The sequence below is a fragment of the Fulmarus glacialis genome, unplaced genomic scaffold, assembly GCF_000690835.1.
Source record: "Fulmarus glacialis isolate BGI_N327 unplaced genomic scaffold, ASM69083v1 scaffold1078, whole genome shotgun sequence".
Classification (NCBI taxonomy): domain Eukaryota; kingdom Metazoa; phylum Chordata; class Aves; order Procellariiformes; family Procellariidae; genus Fulmarus; species Fulmarus glacialis.
Window position 1 is genome coordinate 46,138 of NW_009226133.1, and position 18,519 is coordinate 64,656.

The window sequence follows — 18,519 nt, forward strand, 5'->3', positions numbered from 1 at the left end:
AAAGTTGGCTTAAGTCATCTAACTACAAAATAGCTCCTCTCAGCTGAGTCAATCACTTCGTATAAGGATGCTCTAATGACATAGTTATTTCATTGCCATTAGACTGACTGGATTAGCATCTGATGAGTGACAGCTTGTGGCTGCATCCCCTTTGCACGAGTGTTCAAGTGTCAGCAGGACTTGAGCTTCCCCACCACCCCAGGCCAACTAACTCCACTTCGGAGTGTTATGGAGCTGGCTAGGGGTTTTGTACAGGGATGGGGAGCGCTCTGCACAGCGTCGTCAGCTAGAACGGCAGTAAAGACAAGCCCTTAAACACACGCTCTGAGTCACAAACCTCCCTCAGTCTTTCTTGCTCAGAGGAAGTGGAGAGGAGAGGATGAGATGGGATGGCAATTACTGTCAGTGAATTGCTCCCCATCCCTGTTCGCTCAGCTTCTCTGGCAGATGAGGAGAGGAGCAGAGCACACACACTGCTCGTCCCACACCTCTCCTTTCTTGCCTGCTTTGGTGATGGAGAAGGCAGCTGAATTTATTTCCGCAAATGTGAAAGAAGAAGGGGACCAGACAGAGAGAGGAGCGGGGTTCTTACTTCCACGTATGAGCTCGTTGTTCACATCAGAGGAAAAACCAAACCCTCCGTTTGCTCAGTTCCCTCCCCTACCTTTTTCTTTAAGCAGCTATATTTCTAAGAATAATTCCCTCTAGTGCATGGATGAAAGTGTGAAATTCCACGTTACTGGGTCACTTCACACATTAAAAATAATCTCCTGTCACATGGAGCATCAGGAATAGAGACTTTTTTTACCTCCGCCTAAATTTTCCTTTCTTTCCTCCTGTACACTATTCCATATCTAATAGACTGAGCTTATTACCTTACAGAAATGAATGCAAAAACAGAAGGGCTCTTGTTCCATTGATAGTGACCCACTTTACTGACAAAGGAGACAAGCCCATATAAAATGTCACTGTTGAGTTACTGAGAAATATGCCTTATGATGCGGTATTGCTTCATTAAGAAATTCGAAGGAGTATAATTTACTTATATGAGGCTTATTTGTAGTGGTAAAATTGTGTCATAAGCTGTTCTGGGGGAGAGAAGGCTGACATACAAACATAAGCAAGTTGAACATGTAATTCATATAAAAACCAAAGGCTAAAATGTCTCAAAGACACTTGACTTGTTCCATGATTTTATTTCCAACTCTCACTCTCCGACTGCTTTCCCCTGCGCATCCAGCCCCGAGGTGAGAAACGCCGCTCAGCTCAGCATGAGGGGCCCCAGTGACACCCCAAGATGTGTGTGCTGTGCGGCAGGGGAGGTACCGTCACACAGACGGTACGAGCTGTAACGAGAGAGCCATGTAAACGATAGAGGTGGTGCCCAGACCACCCGTCTCTACAGGTCGTTGGGTTGATATACATGAAATCCACAGGCAACTCTGTCTCCACTTGGCAGGACATCCTAGTTACGGGATAGATCCATTCCCGCTTCTCTGGGCTTACAGATCTCAAGAAATCATAAAAAACGAGTGGCATCCTCTGTAACACTTTGCATCATTTTCAACTTTTCACTGGGAGCTGTGCTAGGAGTCTTGTCTCCAGGGTAACTGTGCTAAACTAAGCCAGTGTTCCTGCTTTTTTCTAAGTCTTGGCTAGATTTTCCCAAGCAGCTGCTGGTTAAAAAAGTAGCATTTTTGCAAGCTTATTTGGGCACGCAGCCCTGCTCTTTCAGGCCTTAACCAATTCAGGATTTCCAAAAGTGGTCTCCATGCACCAAGACCTGGGAAGAAAGATGCTCAAACAAGTAAGGAAGCTGGACAGAAATAGCATCCCCCCCAGCCACAGGTCAGTAATTAGAAACCGAGTGACTGACCTCTCTCTTTACTTAAGCCACCCTTTTCCAAATAGACTTATAAAAATACACTTAGACACAAATGTACAGGCTTCTGCTGTGAGCTGCTTTTATCTGTGAAGGAGTTTCTGGATAAAATACATAAAGAAGCACTTGGATCAGACACAGCATCCGAACGCTGTAAGCACCAGGCTACAGTCAGAATCCCTTTTCTTTTGGGTCTCTCTGAACAGGAGCCATTTCTGTACCGTGGGTCTGCTTTGGTGCAGAGGTAGAAGGCACATTCTCCAAACCCAAAAGGGCCTGCAGCCTCTCTCATTCAGGAGGGATGGCTTTTAACTCAAACTAGCATGAAAATTGAACCCATCTCTTCCCCATTTAGGGCAACAGCTCCAAACCGCTAAGTACAAACAGGAGAACAAACAGTCCACTGACAAATTTTAAGCAAGCAGACCCTTCCACTTGATTCACATGGGGCAGGTGATCCAGTGGGCACCTCCAGAGCAAACCCACCCGATACAGCTCACAGAGAGGCAGACAAAGAAATACCAAAATGCTGCACCTTTTTTAGATCTATATAGGAAACTGGTCAGCAGCTATGCAGTTGCAGGCAGAATGAAACACCTCTTGACACATCAGAGGTAAAACTGTATGCCATTCTCCAGGAAACAAAGTCAAAAAATGATGGTTTTGTGGAATTTAGGTATTGCGAGGCTTAGCTGACAGCTGAGAAGGGATTTCCAGCTTCTGAACTTTGGCACCCAAGAGTTATTATACTCTTTATACCCAAGTCCTAGATTTTCCCCTAAAGATTTTGGGATAGAGCTGTAGGGTTTTTAGTACAAAGACAGTACGTGCCACTTCCTGGCATTAAGCAGAAATTGGTCTTCCCACACCAGCACTCCAGAAACTTCACTGAGCAAGTCCTGGATAATGTGACTTTTATTCAATTATCTTTGGTTACTCATCTTTTGAAACAGAACTGGAAGAGAGAAAAGGCAGCTTCTATCTCAAGTCATAGGTCCCTGTTAGCTAACTATATTCTGCCTGGATTTCCCGGTTAACAGAGCTAACGAAGCAGCCCTCTCCGTAGCGGGACAGGGGAAGCTTTCTGCAGTTTAACCCTGGCTACACAAGAGTGCCTCTAGGTAAAGATTGGATAAAATTGTCAAGAACTTGCTACCAAAGAAGACCATCCTGATCTACAGTCAACACTAGAGAGAGCGATGGGAGTGCTGTTGCATTGCCCAGTGACAGCTTTTAACTTTTGCTCTTTCCTCAGCACTGTGCAATTCTCCACCAGCTCCTGCAGCAGTGCAGACCCCTGAAATCTCCCAACAGCGGTGCAGTGGCCGGTGTTTTGGAAGAAATCTGAAATCAGCACAGACCACTTCAAGCCACCAGCCAGAGCAAAGACCAAAGCAAAGCAAGCTCCCATTTCCCACTGCTGGCAGCACAGCGGAGCTCACACCGCTGCACAAAAGCAGTTCAGTGAAGGAGCATGCCAGTTCAGCCACCCCGCTCCAGCAGCAACAGCTCAGCAACAGCTCAGCTCAGCTCAGCTCAGCTCAGCTCCCGCTCCCGCATCCCGCACCCCGCATCCCGCATCCCGCATCCCGCATCCCGCATCCCCACCCTCCAGGAGCCAGGCTGCCTGCTACCAATTACCCTTGCTTTTGATATGCCAGCAGAAGCTTTTGAGGAGGAATGCTGACAAGCCTAATCGCCAGCAGCTGCAGGGCCTTGCCAGGCTGTGGCAAGGGAACGTCCATTTGCCTTGACATCTTCAGGGGAAAGACATTTGCTATCACATCATCCTGGTAGCCATTTCCTTAATTACGGCTTAATTATGCCATGGGGGAAAAAAAAGTACAGGATATTAAATCCTGGCATGTGTTGATGAGGTATGTCTGGGTATGCCTTGTTCTTTGCTTCCAAAACATTTCCTAATGACAGAAGAGCGATGTTCTGCTGTCGCAAACCCTCCTTGCACGCTGGACAGGAAAGCTCCTGCACTGCACTGAATCTGGGAGTAAGGGTCTCAGTCAGCTCTCAGAATGGAAGTATATTTTTATAGCAGGTTTTCAGGTTTTTTATGGCTTTCTTGCGAGAGCATAAAAAGTTATTTTCACACTTTCTTAATCTAGAAGTGAGCTGCCTAGAATTTCTTCCTTAACTCCCTCAAAAGGATTAAAATGAGCTTCTTACATTTCTTTTCAGGACAATGTGTGCATCTAATTATGCTTCACTGTAAGCCTCCAACAAAAAAAACATTTATTGTAAAAACCTGCGCATTCAAATTCGCACTGTTTGATTACTTCAGACTGAAGAAAACTAAGTTAAAGCCACTCTTCAGAGAATCATTCCTTAAATCTAACGGAACTATAGCGTTTGTTTCTAGTTCTGCAAATAGCTTTTTTTTTAACTTTAGAAATCCCAATAGAAAAAGCAATGGACTATGCCTTCCAAATATATACAGTACACTGAGAATCTCTAAGTACAATATATCAAGTACTACATCATTGTGTGGTTACATTTTCATGTGCACATAATATAAATCTGACAGCCGTCAAAATCGTGGCTCTTTGTGCAGCCTATCAGGAACACACATTCTTAGAAACGAATCGTAAAGGTCTATTTCTTATTTACTAAATTAATTTATTTTATTTAATCTAATAAAAGACAATAAATTCACCAACAAAAGGATGCAGAAGAAATCAAGGGACTTGGTGACACTCCTCCTCAATGCACTGAGCACCCTGACCACCCTCTCTTCCTGGTTCCTTAAATCTGTGTAGCAAGCCAGTTCAGGATAACCTCCGGTAGGGGATGGCATAACATGAATGAATTTCAATGTAATGTCACCCTTTATGAACTGATCAAGGTTTCAGGTCAGCAGCAAGACTGCTGATGCTGTGAGCTTGGCAGGAGTCCTGCTGTAGGTATTGCCATCTCCCCGTGCCCTGCTGGAAGGTCCCGTCTCTGCATTTGGTTGTGGGCTGAACTGCAAGCAGGGAACTGATAAGGGTGAGAAATAAAAAAAAAAAAGGGAAAGGCTGGGACAGTGCTCTGATCTTGTTCGTAACATAATCCCACAGAGCAAGGAGGAGAAGCTGTGGAAGATGTCAATTACTACCAGGAAGAACTTTGCTTCGCAGCCCTGTTCGTCTCCACCCAGTCACAGATGGGGTGATTGCTTCTTAATGAATGCAAAAGGTCAGGTTAGGTGTAGGCGAAAATTGTATATAGTTTGATTTGACTCATCGTTTCTCAAAGGTATATTAAGGTATTAGACAAAGAGAACACTAAAGCTGCATTTCACTAATTTTCCTAGTTTGTCTGTATTTTGCAACATGGGGCTACATGCATTGGCTGGAACCCACGGACCCTCATCATCCACAGCTTGTGCCAGGGTAATTAGGCATAGAAACACCTCTGTAAACCCAGTATTTTGAAAAAAATCCAATGTTCCTTCACTGAAAAATGGGCTTTGACAATGTTAAGACCTGTATACGCAGTCCTGAAAACTTCAGCCATACATTCTCTTACCTTTCCCTAAAACATCATTTTTAATGTCAAAACTTGCATTTTGTTCATTCCTAAAGCACCTATGATTGACTCTTTTTTTTAACGTTGCTTATTTTAGGATCTTGCAACTCTGACAGCACTTGGACAAAGGAAATGATGCTGTTAAATCACCCATGGCTGTAAAAATTTAATGAAAATATTACCTGCCAAGAAATAGGTCTGACTAAATCACTCAGTATAGTCTGTTCCAGAGCCGTAGCTTCAGAAAGTATCAATCCCTAGCAAACAGGAAGTATTTCATTCTTGTACGAGATTCAGAAGTCTGACATACTTTAAATATTAAATAGTTGTTACGACACTATGGGGGAATTTTGCCCTATTGTCTTGGGTGCGTCTCGCCAGGATGAAGCTTTGCTTTGAAAAACCGAAATTCTGATAGGAAACCAGTGAACCTATGCTTAGGTTTCAATGATGTCCCAGAACAAAGCATTTTCATAGCAAATTCGGAAGCACTCGGTGAAAATGAATGGGGGTCTGTAAAGGATTTTTTAATTTGGGCATTTGATTCTCAACATATATGTGTTACAGATCAAGGGTACAAATATATTGACTTCTCGATGACCAGGGCATGGACAGGTTCCAGAGGATGGCTTTTATCATCCGATAGTTTCACATCAGCCGGAGCACGTCAGACACTTGGGGTTGCAGGTACCGTCCTGGTAGAGCCGCGCTGAAGCGCTTTAAATTGCGCCAGTGTAAATGCACTATGCAGCCTGAATTGCATTCTCAGTTTTGGAACTGTGTTCTCAGTACTTCCTGGTCAACTGTGTGTCAGCACATGTCTTGATCTGTTACACGAACTGCTAAAAATTATGCTGTGTTTCCTGGGTTTTATGTAGGACTTAAAGGAGATGGAGGTTAAAAAAAAATCTCAGACTAGCTGAGTAACGCAGTAATTAGCTGCCAGCAACCTGAGGCTGAGAAGAATCAATTTTTCATTTCGAAATGTCTTTTTCTTAGTAGGGTAGAATGCATATAAAAATAATCACTTTTTTTTGTTGTTCCCAAATAATTATCGTAGTTTTTGTTTTAGTGAGGGAAAGAAACTTTCATGTTGTGACTGTTTCTTAAAATAATTTGGGCATGAAATTAAAAAAAATATTTACTTATACGTTCTCAGTTCAAACCTTCATACATCATGGGTGTTGTTATAGGAATAGGTGAGTGCTCCAAAACTGTAATGCATTTTTTTCCTATTTCTGCAGTGTCTGGAGATAATTTACAGGTGGGAGACTGAGAAAGAAGGTAGATTCAGTCATCTGCCTCAGGTATGCTGGAATTATGTGGCTGAGCTGAGCACAAAATGCAGGTTTCCTTCAGTTATAGGACCAAAGTCATAGATTGTTTTGGACATTGGTAAACAACCCCAAATCTCAGTATAGGTCTGTGCTACAGTCAAAGGCATTACAGCAGCTTGTGTAAAACACAGCCACGCTGCGTTTAAACAAGGTAGCTCTGAAACTGGCAGCAGCAAGGAACTTGGCCTAGGTATGCTTATGCTGCCCAAATATTTACCCTAATTTCCAGGTGGGAGGTTGCAGCTACCAGTGAGTTCCAGGCTGCTACCTCTAAAGTGTCATCGATAGCTAGACTGGCCAACGTGAAGACTGGCTCAGAGTGTGCACCTGATCTGTAATCGTGCTTTGGCTGCCAGGTTATCAAAAGATGAGGGATGTCCCGCAACATACTTTTTTTTTTTGTGCTATTTATGTACCAAAGAACGCAGTTGTTGATGCTACTGAGTCATTTAATTTAATTCGGAGAAAGACAGCCATGTGTCTGGTCTCACCAGCTTTGAATCTGTCCAGAGGTTCAGAAGACCTCTGGTGGCTAAAGTGTCCAAGACCATGTTGCAATATTCAAGACAGCGAAAACCTGTCCAATGTATTTTAAGTGTGTGGAAAATCTGTGTTTTAAGTGTGTGGAAAAACAGAAAAGGCCAGTCCATTAGAAATGTGAGGCACAATGATTTTGTGAGAGTTGCGCATACCTTCAGTGTAATGACCCAAAGTGAAATTAGTCCGAGATGATGCCTCGGATACAGGCAAAGTGGCAGTCAGGATGATCAGTGTCACTTGCTGGATGTCACACCGATTTTGTACATACAAAAAATGAGTCCTAAAGAAATGACTAATTTGGAGTCTGTTCCAAATTTGTTGTAAGCCTTTTGGTGAATATCAAGGCTCCTTTATACATACAACAGAAGCATTTACAAACTATTTTCTCAGATAAAGTATTTCTACTTTTAATGTTTATTTATTAACCTGTTAGCATATCAGAAGATATATCAGATTTCTTCTCTATAGAAATATTCCATTGCTAAAGACGACTTGGGGTTTCCACATTATTCCGTTCTATGAAAAGCATGAAAATTACAATCTCTGGAATTAAGGGCAAAACTGAAGAGCTAACCATATAACATCATTCATTAGTGACACAAAGTGATGTTTTACGTACCAGAATAACAAGGTCCTCTTGATACCACTGTTATCTCTTTCTGATGCTTGCAAGCAGCTCTCCTGAGGAAGCATTCATTTTGGTAAGTGTCTCCATTTGATCCACAAACAGGAATATAGTTTGTGTGACACTGAAAAAGAAATTACAAAGTAATTCGGTCATACAAAATCATGTGATTAATCTCAACTGCATATTAATATGCAGGAAGACAGTTGTGTAAATATGAATTACTAGCAGTTACTTATAACCCTGTTCACTAAAGGAAGATTTAAAATTTATTAGTTTCTCAATATCACTGTATGTATTCCTTTCGGATCACTGAAATAATAGTCCAACTCTGTATGGGCTGAACATAGGAATTCAGTAGGAAAGATTAAAAGAACAAAATAACTATAGTGGGACTCAGTAACGGCTAGAGGGAATATGACAAGCATCTAGAAGTATTTGAAGGATAAATACTGAGGAAGGAGAAAACTTCTTCAAGATAATACAAGAATGTATGAGTAGGCACAGTGGGATGAAACTGAGCAAAGGAAAATTTAAGGTGAACAGTGCTTAAGAGGAGATTTGCTGATTTTTTGATCATAGAAGGATCTTTCAGGGGAGGTGGAAAACAATCACCATCCCCATTAAGTTCATGAGCATCATGAGTCTGTTTTACTTGGTCAACAACTATGATAATGCTTTTGTATTACTATATTGAAAAAATTCGAGCTTAAAGTCAATAACATTGATACATTTATTAAAAAAAAAGGAAGAAAGGAAAATTTATCATTTGGAATGGGTTTGGCAGGAGCAGCCTGTATTTTGCTATTTTCTTACATTCTAAGCAAGATGGATTGTATACCTCTTGTATGTATAATGTGTATTAAAACGCTGGGGAACACCCTGAGATGGCCAATCCACCTAACTCCTGCGAGTGCTGCACTGCTCAACCGGGGACCCAAACCCCCTTCACGGCGTGGAAAAGGAGACGTTGCCCTGTTTGGGGCTGCAACGGTACCTGTACTTCCAGACACCTTTTGCATCTTTAAAACCCGAAGGCCAAAAAACCCAAACAACAAAAAGCAATGAAGAAAGACACAGACTAGCCACCAAATTTCTTAACCATATAAAGTGTATGATTAAACTGGTATAGTTCAACCAGTGAGAGTTCACAGAGAAATAGCAGCATTAGTTAAGCTAAACTGCCCCAAAATAACAAGAGTTTCTTCTCCAAATTGCAAACAACAGTCTCTGCCACAACAGTTTCTTTGTGCTTTGGCATACACAAACCTCAAAATACTCAATTTTAAAACGTAATTTTGAAGGGAATTATCCTTCCTCCTTTGTCATCCTGCCATAGATGACCACATGAGAAGGAACTAAGCATGCACGGACAAAAATAAATCATGCTGCCAGCTCTGAAGATTATTTCTAACAGTTTTATAATACTTTCCCATAGTGAGTAGCTCTCAGACATTCAACCACAACCGTCAGTCCTGTCACATCTCACACTGAACGGTCGCTTCTAGGGAATAATTAAACAGGCAACTCTTGGAGGGAACAATACTTTCCAATAGATAATTCTCTATTCAATCTTAAAGTTGCTGTGTGATGTTTTAAAGTTGCAGGCTTCTGTCCTGAGGATAGAAAATGAAAGATAAAGTGATTCCTTTTCTACAGTTTGGTAAGCCTTTAGTGATTTGGTACAGTGCAGCCAGAAGTTCTCATGTAAATGTCCTTTAGGAGTAGAGTTGTTTTCTTGTGAGGAAATCCTCTAATAGCCCGAATGACCAAAAGGCAGAGCATCTCTCCATGGCCGGGATCTGCTCTGCACAACATCCTGTGGGAAAATCCATCCGGGCTCCGTCCAATGCTGCGTGATGGCGGGGTGCCCAGCATTTGAAGGGATGTATTCCTTTTCCTATTCTGTCTTATTAAAGCAGTTATCTCATCAAACCGTTTGTTGTCAAGCCTTTCTTACTGAGATCGAAAGAGCCCCGTGCCGACTCTCTCTCACCTCACCTCCCCCCGCCAGTCCATAACACACTCACTAGGTGTTGATCAGCTTGTAATTTAGGTTTTGTAAAATGTCATCCAAATTACAGCAAAAGACCTTTCCAAAAGTTTGGTGAATATGTGTTATCCCCCACCTCCGTTGTAATAAAAAGGGTGTTATCCCCCACCTCTGTTGTAATAAAAAGGGAGTTATCCTTTTTGCTGACTGGGCCTGCAGAGGGACAGGATATCATTAAAGTCACTGCAAGCAGAGCCCAGCTGAATCCTTCAGCACCTCTCCTACGGTCTGATTTGTAAATTTGATTCGGGGGAATCAAACTTCGGTGTCTCGCTTTGTGTTAGGTGACTTGGCAAGACAGAGAAAGCCTACAAGGTGTTCAGAGGGGTCACGGCCCGCAGAGCTCTTGCTGCCGTGACATTATAGCTGTTTCAGTGACAACGCTGAAATTTGGCAGCCAGTCATCTCCAGAGGGGATCCTAGGAGGAAAAACTACGACTCGTTAATATTTAAAAAAGACCAAAGAGTTAAGAAATGCTGCCAGGCTGGGTTGGGTGGCAGATAAAGAGGAGGAGGAAGGCGTGGTGATGCCTGGAAGGGAACAGAAATCTCTATGCATTTTCCTGAATCTGTGGGATGGTTTGGCCTTAGTTCAGGGGTGGCTGCGGATAGCCATGCCCCTCTATTCCCCAAAACTGTCCCGCTGTCAGGCAGCCAGGGCTATAGCCTCACACCCAGCAGCAGTCCCCCTCCAGCAGGAAAATCCTCACTTGACCAGCACCCGGACCCGAGACCATTTTAATTAGGCAACTCTCTCGCTAGAGTGCATTTTTCTAAAAACTGCAGTTTTAAGAGCATAAGAAATGCCTTGGTGGATCGGACCAGGGGTCCGTTTATCCAGGTGCTCTGTCCTAGCTGTGGGGAATAGGAAACGCACTTCAGGGAGAACAGCTTGGTATCCCCACCTCTTCCTTTCAGCGCGTGTTCAGCTGAACCACTGTACACAAATTTGTCTAATCCCTTTTCAATGCCTTGCGATGTCTGCAAAAAAAATTGCCTAGCTATCAGATAGTCTTGCACATAGAAAACCTAACAGTTCGGGCTGGGTGTTTGTTGCCTGGGATATTTTGGTGGTGCTAGTGGCAGACGAATGATTAAGGTTGAGAGTTACAGGAAGGATCCAACCTGCTATGTCTGAAAAATACAACACCTTCTCCCCATCCTTAGACTTCTTTCCTTAGATTTTTCAAGATGTACAAGTAAAGTTATATTTAGCTTAAAAATAATATTAGTTTTAAACTGGGTTCTTCAAGAAAAAGTATCTTTTTTAGTCCTCATGACCTGGATATTAGGAAGTTGTAAAATTTACCACCTACCGAAAATAAATGAAATCTTTGCTTAGCCTAGGGTTGAATTTCTTTTCCTTTTTTTTAATCATTACTGGGTCTTGATCTTATTATTTTTCATAAATAAAGGTTACAGACAGAGTGAATAAACCTCTTCCCCTAACAATTTCTCCTCCCTTTAAAAGGCAGTCGGGTCCCATTGTTCTTAGGGGACATAAGCTGCAGGATGTCCTCGGCATAGGTACCCACCTGAACGACACCACATCAAAAGCCAGCTCTGAAACACTGGAATCCAAAACCAGTGTAAGATCACATGCACACTGTCGCTATTCTGATTCCCCTTGATTTATTATTTATTGGAAACAGAACACACGATTGTTTTTAAAACACTGAAAGATAGCCCACTCCAGGGTTGGTTGATAACACTGGCACCTCTTCCAGTTTTACCAGGAGTCTCATAATATTTAATACATTTGCCCTGGCTATAAATTGTAAAAGCAAAGAACCTCAGTATTCTCTTTTCTTTGAAAAGTGGGGGGCAGGAAGGGAGGAAGAATTGCCATGGTAGATACAAAAACTGTAAACTCAAAAACCAATGAAGCAAATTGAACTTGCTATTTACTACTTTTTAAAAGTTCAGAGGATATTTTTTAATCAAATTTCCATACTTTTTTTTTTTTCCTGAGTGGGACTAATTCAGTGTTTTCATTCATAAACTTTATGATCACTGGCGATCCTGTTATTATCTGATTTTCAAAATGCCTTAAGACCTTACAGGGTCTAAAGTACTACATTTGGCCACCAGCAGAGCAAGGAAAAACCCTCCAAATACTGGGTATTAGAGTAAGCAATCCATAGTAAATACTGCATTTAAATTAAAAAGCTTCATCTGGTGTGACAACGCTTGGATGCCCTGCTCCCGGTCACCTCCCCTCCCGTCTCGGGTCTCGGGGCAGGATGAGGCAAAGTGGGGAGGCAGAGAGCGGCTGTCACCCGGCGCTCCCCACCTCCGCTCGTGCCGGTCGCGGGGCCGTGGGTGCCCGGCACGTGGTGGCCCTCCGTTCTTCCCCACATCGGTCTGTGCTTGTGGCTGACTTACCAAAACCGTGCGGGGAGCTAACGTGGTGCTACACTCGCCGCTTGCTCCCTGAGCACACGCTGGTGAAGTTCAGTCACATACCATCCCAATCGGTGCCATTAAAAAAGGAGCCTATGGTTAGATTATATATGTCGATGAGTGAAATTTTTAACGCCGTGATTCTACAAATACTTCAATACACCCAAAAGATTGGTCAGAAACGGCAAACAAAAAGGTGAGCAGCCCTTACCTGGAACTGACACGCACATTTCAAGCCGTCACCCTCTTCCTTGCACACTCCTCCGTATTTACATGACGATTCATCACACACTCTTACGTCGGATTCCCTTACATTTAACTCTGCAAAAAAAAAATAGAAAAAGGAGACAGAAAAAAAATTGTAAGATGAGTAATTTTGGGGACTGTCTTGTCCTCAAACCCACTGAGCTCCCCCCGCTGCCTTACACCCATATGGAAATTAAAGGAAAAAGCCAGAGCTGTTCCCAGGCTGCCCTGCGTCGGCTCCGTCCGGCTCCCCAGAGGCAGCTTTGCCTGGTTAGCACAGCGGCTGTGGCTAAATGCCGCTTCACCACGCAAACAGATACAGAGCAGGTGGGCGTTTACACCACCCAAATTCTCATCCCCTGCCAGGGATGCCCCCAGTACAAAACTTTCCTCTGCAGAAATTATGCCTAGCAGGAGTCAGGACCTTTACAAGAGCCATAGCCCGTGTTTCTCACCCGCTACCTCTTTTTGCCTTACTCACCACTAAGGTCCTCAGGAAGAACAACAGCTAAAACATCAGAATTTCTCTGCCCAGCTTTCCAGTCTCCGCCTTGCCCACACTGTTATCCTTCAGACTAAAAATAAACTGAAGTGTGTTTAAACTACTACAATTTGCTTGCACTGTAGGAGCCAGAGTAGTGAACCAGAGCCCTCTGCCTCAGCTGCTGCATAAAAATACGGAGCACAAATAAGTGCTCAGTAAGCCAGCAGCAGAGGTACAGCCAGCAAGAGGGAAACCAAGGGGCTGTATACATCAACTGCATAGGCGATAGCTCCAACACCAAAGTTGCTTAAATGGCTTCAAGCTTTTTTAGGCATCATATCCAAGGGTAGTTTTAAAGGAGAATAAATATATTCTTTTGAAATAAGTATTTGATTTGAACTATATACAGGAAAGAGAGCAAAAGAAGGCATTGGTGGAATAATGGAAGTGGTCACTGTTAGCCTAAACATGACCTTGCCAGGTCCCCCTGCATGGGAAGAGTGCTGTTACTATTGATTGCAATGAAAAGGCGAAAATAACACAAAGGGCTCTGGAAAAATCCCCTGCCACTGTTTAAGGCTGCACTGATATCAAAGGATATAATTTGAAGCTGTCTGTGCTTCGGCTCGAGTCAGAAACCTTCAGGACTCTACAGTAATATGACCCACTAAAGAGATTCATTGACAGCGAAGTGATTTAAAATAATGTCTGTGACTTTTAATAAGCAAGCCCTACCCAGATAACTGGCTTAAAGAAAGTGCTGAATACCAGCCATTCAAAAATGGGGAAAGGTAGGCCAAAAGCAGAAGAAAATAATGCTCGCTGCCACTTACAGTCTTAAATAGGCAGTCACCCTCCTGCTCACAGCAGTGTCAGCACTTCGGTATGACAGTGACAGACACCCTGGAAAACTGCTCCTGTGGGTTTACGTAACATTATACACCCACACACATAGTTTATATAAATAAATATATAATTATATAGTAATTTGTGTAATAAATTATGCTATGTGTCATATACTTCGGTATTTAATACAGCATAATTACGTATTTTTTCATAGCACTAAAGTTACAGGATTACAGCTCAACAGAAGGTCCAGTTATAATCCACATAGTTTGTCAACTGTGAGAAAAAATATTGATTTTTTTTCCCTACGTCCATCATTCCCAAAGGCATAAATGAGGAGGGCAATGCATGTAACACCGGGTATTTAGGTATCCTGGTTGCCATCACAACCCCGCACACGTGTTCTCTAATGTTATTCTTAATGTCGCCATTTATCAAGCGCGACTGCTGCGTTGTAGGGATCGAGTTAATGTGACAGAACACCGCAGCTTTTCAATTTAGTGTGGTCATAACTCGCTTCTGAAGGAAATGTGCCTTCCTTTCTCCTCGTGAAGATCTGTTCCACGAAGACGAACAAACCATCAAAATTAATTAAGGGGAAATGATTGTCATATCTGAAAGAAGGATCCACCTTTAGGCGATACCGCATTTGAGAAAATGCAATTTATAAAAGGGAATAACCAGACAGACAAATTACAGTGTGAGCAGCCTTCAAAATCCTGTTCTCATCAGCTCAGGAAACTAAAGAGGTGTGGGTCCTCCTTCTCAACTCTCAGCCGAGCTCACTGGGCTCGGTGCTTGGCAGCGTCCTGCCCGACACCCCCAACCAGCAGAAGAAACCCCTTGGCAGCTGCAACTCGTGCTTGAAATCCTGAGGGTCTACAAGATGTCCAACTGCCCAAGCAGCGTAGCGCAGACTTTCCCCCGACCTCTGTGTCCCCCAGAGGGACGAGGGCACACGACCGCCATGGAGGGGGCAAGGGACCTCACTTTTCTGCATGGGAGGGGAGGGACGCAGGGGTGAGGTCAGAAACAGTCCCCAGCTAGCAGTTCAGCATCCAGGCTGAACCGGAGATGTACTTGTTCCTAACTTAGCTATTGCTCTGGCTGCAAAAGCCAGAGAGAAAGGGAAAGATTTCAGAACAAAACTATAACAGGAGACGTGAAGATGGGGGGGGGGGAGTCAGCCCTTGTGAGCCCCCCTCACCCCAAGAAACTGAGACTTCTTTTTTTTTTAAAAAAAATCCACAGGAGGAGTTAAGAAGACACAAAGCACACCGTTTTAATGGTTACTTCATTTTAGGAGTGGAGAGTTTTTATTTCACATAAATGATAAATACTGATTATAAGCTTTTTTCGCATGAGATGAACGCTGAGCAGGGAAGGTCATGCAGAGACCAGGCGCCAAAGCGATTTTCCAAAACCGTACGAAAGACAAGATACCCCAGTGACCGGCACTTGAACGTGACAGATTAACTTTATTCTATGTCAGGATGTCACCTAATGCCTGCTTCCATTCAATGGCAAATTCCAGCAGGTGCGAAATCAAGCCCCCGACATGCGCACGATTGCGTCTGATGGACTTACAAGCACGGAGGAGTGTGGTGGCCATCATGACTCCCACATCTACGGCGTTCGGTTCAAAAATGAATAGATGAGAATGGATGTCAATAGAGCGATGTGATGAGGAACAGTGGATGTCTCGCATGTCTGAAATATGCTCTCTCTTCAGTGGATTCCCCACAGAGAGAGAAATAAAATGGAGTTTCTGCAATTATTTCCAGAAGAACAGAATCGTTATCAACATATGCGAGAACAGACCTATGAAAGGAGTAGGAACACGTAGCAAATGGTTTAGGGTAATTTCTTACATGTTTCTTTAATGCCTATCACAACTCATTTCCTAGACTTTTAGCAGGTATAAATAAGAGAAAGCCTCAGTGTGATTCATTACGTACAGCGAGAAGATGGTAAGCAGTAATCCATCAACTCCCAGGAGAAAATATAATTAGCGCAATTAAATCAGGCTTCCAAATTTATGATAAAATTAATCTCCAAAGACCTGAAATGAGGTATTAAAAATGATTTGCTAGTATCTGTGCAGCCAATAAAGTTCCTGGTGGTGTAAGGGCTGACCGGCACAGAGCAGCTTGCAGGAATTTGGCTGCAAAGACCCACATCAAGGTCTTTTCGGGTTTTTTTCCTCTTTTGAAATGAATTCACTTTGAGATAATTTGATACATCAATAAAAATGAGTCAAGCCTTCTCCATTTTGACTCCTTTCAGAGAATTTGAAGTACAGCTCAATACAAGGAGCTGGAGATTAGCTTTTTGCCTGTGACCTTCAAATGCATTGCTCTGAGGCGTGAACCTCTCGTTACAAGCTAAATTACACGTGTCAAAATGCTGATCCTGAAGATGAAATCAAATTTGTAGGTTTAAGTACATCAAACATGTTGCTTCCATCTGGATACTTTGAGAATAAAATAAAATCTAAGATGGGCTAATCTGGTAACAATTTGTTTTTTCAAAACTCATGTTTCTCCTGGGGATGGCAATGGTACAATAGTAATGATGAATGGATATAAGGAACCAAAAAAATACCTTTCCCGCATGGAAGTGAGAGGATGGGCTTAGTAGCAGTGCTGCCAGCTTTGGCCCTCCTGAATATTTCAGCTGTGCCTGGGAAAAAAACTCTCTGCCTGCCTGCCTGCCTTTTTTCTGTTTCCTACGGGTAAGACCCCAACCAGGGGAGGTGCCGGGACCCCTCGCCCCCTTTTCCTCTTGACCTACGGGTTTGGTAGAAGATGGGGAGCAGCTTGCACCATTCTCACTAGAGGGAAAAAGCAAAGCAGTGTGGGGCACCTCACTGCTGCTTTTCTGTCCTCCAAACAGTTTGTTCTTTGTGAAGCCAAGCTTTAAATTAGGATGTACGACCTCTCGTGGAGGTCATATACAGACACACACAGAGACCCGGGAAAGTTCATAAAGGGTCTGCTACTCTACGGGTTAAAAGAACCCCCAAAATTGTAAGAACAGCTGAAGGGGGTCAACATTGGCTTGGGAAAGGGCTCAGAGGAGAAATTATGTTGTGTGAGGGTATGTTAGAGCCCACAAAGTATACTGGAGATAGTGGCATTATGACTGGATGAGCTCTCAGGACCACAGAAGAGAGTCAAAATCTGATGAGCAGAAAACCTATATCCTACTCGATTTTGGGAGTCAGTCTTATGACTCCGGATGGGCTTCGTTCTGGTTTTGACAAATTATTTAGGAATGATTGGAGAACTTAATGGGGAAAAAAACAAAAAAGAAAACCTTTTCCTTAAGGATTATAAAGCTGAGCTGCTCACGCGACAAGTACAGTAATAACCTGTGTCTTAAATCTAACGCTTGAATACAATTTCACCTACCAGTCACACCCTTTGCCCCACAACAAAGATGACACTCAGAGACAGTCCTATGTCCTACTTGTTCCCAAGCACAGCCTGTCCACTTGAACCATGAAGGTGAGTTTGGGTAAATAAAATCGCTGCAAAAAAGGTATTTTGGATGCCCCTGCAATACCTCTGCTTGCCTCCAGCTGCCAGCTCAGAACAAAACAGCACAGCTCTCCGGTAGATCCTACCAATCCCATGCAGACATACGAGCATCCCAGCTGGTACTAGCTTAAATCACTTTAGATTACCATCGCCTACAGTGGCTTTGACGTTGGGTCAGACACTTAGCTCACATGTACACATCGACACATAATCATTTACATTTAGGTGTCTTAATCTACAAGCTCGGCCCCACCCCATGGCTCTTTCATAGTGCACCCAGTACTGCCACTGCTGCAGTAAGTCATACAAATGCTTACAGATCTGTTCCACACAGGCTGTGGACAGGAGGCATAATTTTGGGAGTCCCCGCATATGATTTACTTGTTCTGACACTGGCAAAGTGCTGGCATATGTGTTTGAAGTGAGGCAATGTAAGTTATTCCCCATTTCAGCCACTGGGTACAAATCTCACAGACAAATGCAAGTTACAGCCATGCCCAACAGAACTTGTTTCTATTTATTTTATTGCAGGTCTTCAACTCCCCACTGGTTCCTACTACACCTGCTACACCAGTTTCCCTCCTTAAATAATCTTTTTTTACAGCTCATCCACTATATTTTCTCTGCCCCCTTCAAAACATCAGAGCAACATTCAAGAAACAGCATGTTTCTGCTTTGCAAGTTGAAATAAGAAGTTTAAGGGGAAAAGATCTCCGAAGTAGGGGGGTCCATTTGCAGAGCCACTGAAGAAGCAGTGACCAAGTACCGGCAGAGAAGGAGCATTCCCCTTACTGGCATTACACTATCCCAACAGTGAGATTAGCTAAGAATAGCCTTTTTCCTGGAGACTTTGTGGCTTCTTTTAGGATAGTGAAACCATATGTTGGACTGCTAGTTCAACAGTAGGAATGTGAAACAAGGACACGGACTCGAGGACACACACATACACAGGTGTCTCAGTTCTTTGCAGGAGGTGGGAAGCAAAGGTGGTTTGTGTGGTGGACACAGAAGGATATTTTTATCTTCTACCAGCTTCAGT

The 18,519-nt window shown here is 43.2% G+C and overlaps 1 protein-coding gene across 1 annotated transcript in view; it reads right to left on the bottom strand.

The window, feature by feature from the left end:
- Positions 1–12,683, bottom strand: part of TMEFF1 (transmembrane protein with EGF-like and two follistatin-like domains 1) — a gene marked incomplete at its 5' end in the record, with an annotated part of 50,499 nt that extends 37,816 nt beyond the window's left edge. The window contains 2 exons of the mRNA XM_009582693.1: positions 7,901–8,030; positions 12,574–12,683. Of these exons, the coding sequence (XP_009580988.1) occupies positions 7,901–8,030; positions 12,574–12,683 (240 nt within the window). The remainder of the gene's footprint in view (positions 1–7,900; positions 8,031–12,573) is intronic.
- Positions 12,684–18,519: the final 5,836 nt, after the last annotated feature.